Below are 9,142 nucleotides of genomic sequence, written 5' to 3'. Positions count from 1 at the left end.
GGTTGGGTGGGTGGCTGAACTAGAAAAACCTAGCCGAGCTTCCTATCTGCAACTCAGCGCTGCTGATCTAGCGAAGGAGGTTGGGGGGGGGGGGCGGCGGCGGCGGGGGGAGGGCGGGTCTTCAGGTGCTCAGCACCGTCCTTTTTCTCTCTCTCTTCTCGCTTAGACGCCTGAGGAGCGGAGGCGGAGCGGGGCGAAGAAGTGCGTGTCAATCGAAGAAAGGGAAGTAAGTGCGGCGAAGGGGCGAGCACGGGGAGGAGGGGGCCGCTCAGGGCGGGATCCGGATCGTGTCCCCTCCAAGCGAGACCCATCTCGGAGTCCTCTTTGAGCCCGCAGCGGCGGCGGCGGCGGCAAAAGCAACGTGCGACGTCGGTCCTCGGGATTTCCTGCATGCAGGGAGAGGTTTGCTGGAGCCCCTGGATCGCTCAAGGGCCAGAGATTGAAGGCAGCGAGGAGGAGGAGGAGGAGGAGGAAGGGGACCTCTCCCCTTTCTCCCCCCCGGGGAGGAGCGGCGGCTGCGCCCAATCCCGGCAGCCCCCCCACCGGACCCCGCCACCTCTGGGTTAGGAGCGCCAAGGGTCGTGCGGCGGGGCCAGCGACGGAGCCATGCAAACGGCGACCGCCTCGATCCTCGACGTCTCAAGGACGGTGGTGATCCGGGAGGACGCCAGCCGTGGCCAGAATAACTACACGGGTAAGAAAGCGCCTCGGCGAGACGGCCGTGGAGGCAGCTGAGGATCGCCGGGGGTGGGTGGGCAGGAGGGGGCCCGGTGCCGCTGGGAGGGCAATGGAAGGGGTGGACGGGAGTTCTTGGTGGGATCGGACGAAAAAGCCCCAGTAGCTTTGGTTTGTGGGATGTTGGCTTGGCAGGTGCAGAAAAGTGTGTGTGTGTGGAGGGGTGGGGGAAGGCGCTAGCCCTAGCGGTGAAAGCTACACTCCTCTGATATCCCCCTGCTTCGTATTTGAAGAGGTCCCGGGGCACATTTGGAAGGTGATTTTTTTTTTGCAAATCTAATAATTACAAACAAACAAAAAAGGGTGGGGAGCAACGAAAAAGAAAGAGCGGGGAAAGTACCATAAAACATCTATACACAATAATCGTTTTCATCACCCTTAATAAAAAAGAAGAAGAATTTGACACTTCTGATTCAAATGCACATGTTAATGTAAGCGGGGATGTGGAAGTTCTGCCTCTCCGCGGTCTGACTATGTGCCATCACAGGGCGGAAGGACCAGCACTTTGTAGACTCCCCGAAGCACTCTTGTTTGGACTATTAGAGGCTATACTCGGAGCCTGGCACTGTCGTAGGTTCAGGAGCTGAACTCAGCTAAGCTCTGGGGTCCCCTGGTAAGAGCTGGAGCTCAGTAACCTGGCACATGCCCTGAATGAAGGAGACGCCTAAATCGATTCGTGGGATCTCCACTGAAAAGGTCTGAGGTACCTGAGCTAGAAAAGAGCTTTCCTTGAGGCCTTGGAGAGCTGGGCAGGATCAGACCCTGCAAACAGCTTGGTACAGCCCAGCGTATGTACAGCTAGAGGCCTTGAAGAACCTTCTGGGTCTTTTATGCTCAAACCAATGTTATCATGTTATCTGTAAAACCCCCCCCCCCCCCCAGTTCTGTAGTGTCTTGGATGAACAAAGTACTTTCCTATCGTTATCTCTTTTGCCCCAAGCTTGTGAGGTAGATGGGTCTCAGGTTGTACTCTGTGGGCACATGATGCAGCCACCTTGCTGAAGCTAAGCAAGGATATGGGTCTGGTCATTGTTCAGCATGCAACCCCTTGGTCATACTTTTGAGTGCAACAGTGCCATACGATGGTTAATCTACAGGTCTGCCTGAGCTGTAGCTTGCACAGTTCAGCTACCTGGCTCGGAGGATGGCAACAAGGGAGAGGGCCTTTTCAGTGGTGGCCCCCCAATTATGGAATGATCTCCCTGACAAGGCTTGCCTGGTGCAAACATTGTTATCTTTTCGGCACCAGGTTAAGACGTTTCTCTTTTCCCAGGCTGTTAACAACATATGCTGAGTTGCTTGTTTTTTAATTGCCCCCAGAATAGTTGTATTAAAGGATATTGTTTTTATGTTCTTGATGGTTTTAAATTTTTTATACTTGTTTTTAATGTTCACTGTTTTTAACTTCTGTAAACTGCCCAGAGAACTTCAGCTATGAGGCGTTATAAAAATGTAATAAAATAAATAAATAATAGGAACTATGGAGTTCTGAATTTAAAATCTGATTTGAAGAGGTTTTCTTTAGGGCCAGACATATTATGTGAGATATCCATGATTGGATCTCCCTTAAAGTATTTTCTCCTCCCCATCTCAAAGTCCAATGGAGGAAATAAAAATTTACACGGTCGTCCCCCACCCCCATGCACTGCACAGCTGAAGGGAGCACAATTAAGAAACTGGTGTGTGGGAGTGTTAAACACAACCGCAGCATTGCTCCAGCCAAATTTGGACCCCTCACCCCCGCACAGTTTGCTTGAATGTAAAAAAAATCTTTGGGAGATCTATTTTATTTATTTATTTATTACATTTTTATACCGCCCAATAGCCGAAGCTCTCTGGGCGGTTCACAAAAATTTAAACCATGAGGAACATAATAAAACAACCAACAATCTAAAAACCCAAATACAAAATACAATATAAAAAGCACAACCAGGATAAAACTACACAGCAGAAATTGATATAGGATTAAAATACAGAATTAAAACAGCACAGTTTAAATTTAAGTTAAATTAGGTGTTAAAATACTGAGAGAATAAAAAGGTCTTCAGCTGGCGATGAAAAGAATACAGTGTAGGCGCCAGGCAAACCTCTCTGGGAAGCTCGTTCCACAGCCAGGGTGCCACAACAGAGAAAGCCCTCCTCCTAGTAGCCACCTAATCATAGATCTTCCACAAAAGGCGTAGTTTGGCTTTTACCTAGAAATGATTTTTCTTTTTCTTCATGAGAAGCAGCAGCAGCCCAGCTTGGGGACTCCGCATGATACTTAAATATATTCAGGATAAACATGCCATCAACATTCTTGTATCTGAGTATGTATGACATGCCTGATGCTAAACACACCATGGTGATGATCCAGCCAAAAGTAGGGGCTTTAAAATCCCATTTTTTGATAGGAGAGAGTCTGGTATATGTTGCACTCTCCCATTGGAATACATGTGACCTGAAGGTGCTTATCTTTGGGTGGATCCTGCCCATTATTTGGTAGTAAATTCCAATGAAGAATGGTAAGCAGTGGTGTAGTGGTAAGTTTTTAAGTGCAGGCACTCATCATGACAGTCCCCCAAAGCCTCAGCCCCAGAGAGAATCCAAAAATTCAGGCGCGTTGATCTGTATGAGCAAATCAGTTCTAGCAGCTTTCATCTCTAAGAGGAACAGGTCTGTTTTAAAGCTGTTGGGTCTTAATTTCCCATTCAAGACCAATCCACCCCAAAATATAACAGGGAACAATATATTGCTGTTGGAAGAATTCATTTTCCTCCAGCTGCTGTGAAGATTGCAGATAAGCTCAGAGAAAACAGGTGTGGTGGCAGATGACTCCATAGTCCCTGCCACCAGGCAGCAGATGTTGGGATACTACAGCAAGATGATGAGGAGAGGCGGTCTATTCTGCAACCCCTAAGTTAGCCTGCTGCCTCCAGGTGCAATGGAAGACACTGTCCCATCTTCAGTGTTGAAGGCCAGTCCAATTGGCTTTTGGTACACGGAATGGGAAGAATGCCGTCTTTTTCTTTGCCTCAGGCAGCAAAATATCCTGGGCCGGCCCTGCTAATGAAAAAGTGCTGGTGCTGCGTTTCTGAGAGTCTTGGCTCCACTACACCACTGTTGGCAAGGAACAACTGAGGGGCAAACTGCATGTGACACTTGTCTGGTTCCCCACCCCACCCCACCCCAGTTAACATTTAACTATTTTCATTGGGACCATAGCATGTGGAGAGGAGATGCTTAACCCTTCAGTCTTGAGCAACGATGCTGATGGAAAATCTCCCAATGCTATTAGCCTTAGAGGGGAAACCTTGACTCATTGACTACTCTTTTTAAGAGTGAAAAATCCACGCCAGCAATGCCTGCTATTACATTTTTAAAAACCTGACACGCTTCCAAGTGACACATGTATTTTAGCCCCAAGATAACTTCAGTGCTAAGCCTGTTAACGGTCTAGAACAGATGCTGTCTGGCATGTTTTAACAGCAAAGAAAGAGAAACCTCTACTGGCTTGCCGATTCCACCTGACTTTGAATAGAGCTGAGTGTGCATCCTTTAGAATAGGGCTAAAATGGTACCTCTTGCCGCTGTACCGCACATTTTGCTTTCTTTAGAATCCTTGCTGTAGAGAGGGAAGTGATGTCAGCTGGGGTCATGCAATAAGCTGGCCTCCTGCAGCGAGAGGATGGGTTGGAGAGGGCACTTGCCGTGTTCATTAATGGGATGTGCTTGCAGAAACACCGTGCTGTAGCGAATAGGACAATTGAATATACTAAAAGTCAATAATGACTTCCTTCATACCTAGGAGAAAATGAAAGTGACACCGTAGTGTAGCTCTCTTGAGAAGTCAGCCATTTGTGGCTATAAACCTTATGTCCTATACCCTTTAGCTAAAACAGAGGATTCATTGCACTTTCAAAAGCCTGTAGCTGGAAGCAAATGCCTGCTCGGCAGTTCTCTGCGAGGATGATAAAATAAACAGATTTCTTATCTGGAACTCCAGGTGAAATGCCTAGCTTGCACCATGCCTCAAAACCAGTGGGCATAAGGACAGGGGAAACTCGCTGGTCTTTTTTGTTTTTGGCAGCATCCATGTTAATATTTTCAGCTAAAGTGACATAGTTTAAGGCGAAGCGTTTCTTTTGCAAATGACTCTGTCCTTGGTGCAGCTTCAGTTCTGCTGTAATCATCTATATGCTAGTATTGGTCTCCAGTCTTCTGGTGCCCAACTTGCATAGCCAAAATAGCCCCATCCATGCACAAGAGGGAGAGATCATTAGGCTCATGGAAACCCCAAGGTTTGCAGAAGTGCAACTATTGTTTAGGGGGGAAATCCTAAGCGGGGAGGGAGCAAAAATAGCCCATTAAGAACTGAGCATGCTCAGTGGCTATGGAATGCTGACTATTGAGGAGGAGAAAAACAAAGAAAATCAGCGGGGAGAGGGAATGGAATGGAGTACCATGGATGAGGGCATAGTCGAATGACTGGAGCAGTGAACAGGCACATTCCACACTGCAACATTTTACTGTACGTTCTACTTGTCATTTCATAATGGCTCTTTAGTGGCTGGCTTTTGTAACTGATGGCTGAAAGTGTTCATTTGTGTTGGTATAATTGTATTGAAAAGCTGTCAAGATGAAAAGCTATGGGAAAAGAAGGGGGCTCGATCAACATAATTTAGTTAGGAAAATGACTGCTGATTGCTTAGGATTTGTAAAGTACCTTTGCTATGCCATGCATTTTTGCAAAGCCACAGCTGTGTTTTCTCTAAAAGTGTGTGTGTGTGTGTGTGTGTGCGCGTGCATGTGTGTGTGTGTGTTAGAGAAAGTGTATGTGTGTATTGCAGGAAGAATCCACCAGTGCCCGATCATACAAAAAGCTAATGCTCTCTAGATATTTCAAAATGATTTTTGCAGCCCTGGTGAGAACTACAAAGGGCAAGGTAGTCCTCTGCTCTACATTTACAGCCTAGACGCCTGCACCAGGAGCAGATGTGCCCCTCTACGTACGTTTGTCTCAGAGCAGCTTCAGCTTGTCTTTTAATGCCTTCTTTTCGGTAGTATGCTTTGTTGTAGCGCCATTAGGAACGTAATCTACTTTACTCGCATAAAGCCTGATTCTGTGAGCTTTACTTGACTATTTATGGTACAGTAATGGACCCCCAAGGGAGTCGTGCCCTAAGGACTGTCTGTTCGAGGCTGGCTGAACCCATCCAGATTGTCCGTAAAGAGTAACTGTTGGACCAATCAAATGTCCTACCTGATAAGTTGCATTTGCTTTGATCCACTCTCTCTGTTCTACCTGCATTCAAAAAACTATTTCAGTGGAAGCATTCAGTAGTGCACACCCTTCTCTTGTCCAACTAATGCCACACACCTTAAATCTGTCATGGTGTAGAGCAGGTTTCCCCTAACCTGAGGCCCTCCAGAGTTGGACTGCAACTCCCATCATATATAGCAAGCAGTGCCAATGGCTGCAGTCATTCTGCTGTTCCTGCCAGGTGTTTGAAACTTCCCTAAGAAAATGCCTGAAATTCCTCTCCTGTCAAGTGCTGAAGTCATTTTTACCAGCCTTCCTGCTGATATGTGCCTGTATGTCCTGGAATGACTTGAGCAATGCATCAGGCTTGCCTAAAAGGAACTGCTTCTTGCCCCGGGTAAGTAGCCTACTGTAGGACTTTGGCAATAGTCAGTGTACTATAATGTTATGCTCACCCCATTGCTCTGAGTGACGAGAACCTCGATGGACTCAGTGCAATGTCTCCTCATCAGCTCTATAGAAAGAACCAGCAGCATCCCAAAATGCTATTGGTTTACAAAATCCCCCAAAATTCCTCTCTCAAACGGCAGTGTGTCCCCTTTGTCAGACACAAACCTCGATGATATCATTCTTAGCTAGAGGCAAAGAATCCCCTCCCTGATTAGGTTTTCCCTTTTCATCCCAGACTAGTCTTGCATCAAGAAGCACTTTTCTAACAATTCCCATTCGAACACATCACCTGACTATTCTGGGCTAGTAACACTCCTTTGTCAAGTAGTCCAAGACTCTGGCTAGGTTTTACTTTATTTAAGCTTGGGACAACCTACACTGACAGTCCAATTTACAGTAATCTGGTAGCAAAACCTATAACAGTAAGTTATAATGAGGAACTTTAAGGAACCCTTGTGGACGCAGGAGGCCTTGGCCTTCTGTTTTCCCTACCTAAGGACAGTTATGGTACCACATTGGCCCCAGTCTAGAGACATAGCAGAATGGGTATTCCAATATTTTTGGTCATAAAACAGCGGAAGAGATCAGCCTAGGAGAGAGATGGTGTGTGAGATCAGTCTTTGCTCAGGGAGTGGATGAACAGTTAGTTAATCTTGGAGTTAAGTTATTATTTGAAAAGACCTGCAGGAGCCAGAAAAATCTGTTTGTGTGTCTCTGAAGTGCCTGCTTGCCTGCCTGGGGCTTTTCTGTAAGCAATGTCTTTGGGTTCTTTCTTCCAGCCCTGTCTCCTGTCATTCGCTCTTTTCCTTTTGCTTAGGCACCATTCACTAATGATGTGGAAGAGAACAAGGAAGGAGATCAATAAACTAGTTAATATAATTTGATCTGCATGTATTGATTTCATAGCCAAGCAACAAAGATTGTCCCTTGTTTGTTCGTGGTGATTTTGGTATTTCTTGTCTTTATATTCTTCATCATCTTATGTTTTATTTGTTTTCTAGAAAAAATATCAGATGCTTGTCTTCTCTAGATTTCTCGTCCTAGTTCAAAGATTCTTGCAAAAATATCCTGAGTCTGGCACAATATTATTCATACAAGGGAAGGCTAATGAGGTTCTCCATGCAGTGGGGTCCAAGAGCTGAGAGTCTGTTTTGCTGCGTGAATGGTCCCCCTTACAAAAAAACTGGCACCTTCTAGCAGTCTGGGACATCACAGTTATGGAGCATATATGCTCAGCCATAGCAAATATACATACAAATATGTATATTTACACATTACATATGTGTTATACACAACATCCAAAAGAAGGGTGGAACATTAAGATGCAAAACGTATCTTTCTATTTCTTACACCTTGGAAACATTCTTTCCTCTTGAGTGAAACATTTAACTATACCTTGATGAAAATTTGGTCTCAGGGGTCAGATATGGCCAGTTAGTCATTCCTGATTTATATGCCACCCAATCCTGCTACTGCCTCTAGAGTTAATGTTTTGTTTCTTTAAAACAATTCTCACAGTGCTACTCTGCTGAAGGCACACACACATTTTCCTTTATGCCACAAGACTGCTCATCTAATCTTTTTTTTTTTAATGTATAAGCCTTATTATCACCTTTAATTTGTGATAGAAATTTTCACAGGGTTGCGGCATTATAGATCTTGCAGTAGATAATTTCACCCAAGTCATGATTACGAAATGACATTTGTGCTACTAATGGCATTTGGGGGTTTATTTTCTTTTTAAAAAATCTGCTTAAACTAAAAGAAATGCTTTTTCCTACATATTCTGGGAATGCTGTGGATCAGGTGGTTGTCCTTAGTCCCAGGTTGTCCTTGGCAAATCTGCACTGGGGAAATGAGGATAAGAAGAGTCCATTCAGGTTCATTAAGGCTTTTGCTGTATGAGGTTTTCTTGGAGGGGGCACACAAGGCTGAGCATTCCCTTGGAGCCCCTACTCAACTGAGGGCTCCATCTACACCAGTGTTTTATCGCACTCTCGTCATGCCTGGTTTGTGGTTTTGCAGCATGGCACTCAGATGACGTCGGGCCTATCCTGCAGACACCCCGCCTCTCCCCTCCCTTTTTTGTGTTTTCCTAGAGTGGGGAAAGTGTGGATTATTTTCCCCAAACAGAATTAAAGTGCCCTTCAGCCCCCGTGTATTGCTGTCCTCTTGCTATTTCCTTTGTTGTGGACATGTGCTTTGAAGGGAGAGATTGTTGACGAAAGAGGAGGGTGGGGCGGTTCTCCTTCAGCACCGTATTGGTAAATTGCTAGGCAACAAAGCCAGAGTGAGGGGGAGAGGGAGCCTACACCCATCACAATGTTACAACCAATGAACTGGAGGCAGAAGGAGAAGGAACGGAGTGGAGTAGAGTGGAAGAGCAAACAAGCGAAAGGGAGGTTTCATCAGTTTAGCATGATACCACAAACCCACGTGAAAGGGGCCATTAGCTTGACACGCTAATGTAACAGAGCTAGAAATCGTGGAGGAAAACCAGGGGTGGGGGAAGTAGGTGTGATGGAGCTCTGAGTGCAAATTAATAAAAACAGAAGTTGGGAAAGACAACTGGGGGAGAGTGGTAAGAGTGTGAATAAAGCTAACTTAGGGCATAGTTCGAAGGCACATGAGTCAGCCACCTTGCTGAAGCTAAGCAGGGCTTGGTCTGGTCAGTACTGGAAGTGGGGGAGAACATCCAGGAACTCTTGAGTTCCA

At 45.9% G+C, this 9,142-nt stretch overlaps 1 protein-coding gene across 1 annotated transcript in view; it reads left to right on the top strand.

Annotated features, from left to right (window-relative positions):
* Positions 1–589: 589 nt before the first annotated feature.
* The window catches only part of SUSD3 (sushi domain containing 3), a 54,295-nt gene continuing 45,742 nt past the window's right edge, over positions 590–9,142 (top strand). Inside the window, exon 1 of the mRNA XM_063123387.1 lies at positions 590–694. Within this exon, the coding sequence (XP_062979457.1) occupies positions 607–694 (88 nt within the window). The 5' untranslated portion in view covers positions 590–606. The remainder of the gene's footprint in view (positions 695–9,142) is intronic.

Source organism: Elgaria multicarinata, chromosome 3 (assembly GCF_023053635.1).
Source record: "Elgaria multicarinata webbii isolate HBS135686 ecotype San Diego chromosome 3, rElgMul1.1.pri, whole genome shotgun sequence".
NCBI classification, from domain to species: Eukaryota; Metazoa; Chordata; class Lepidosauria; order Squamata; family Anguidae; genus Elgaria; species Elgaria multicarinata.
Note: the sequence above shows the minus strand (reverse complement) of the source record. Positions and strands in the feature narration are given on the sequence as shown.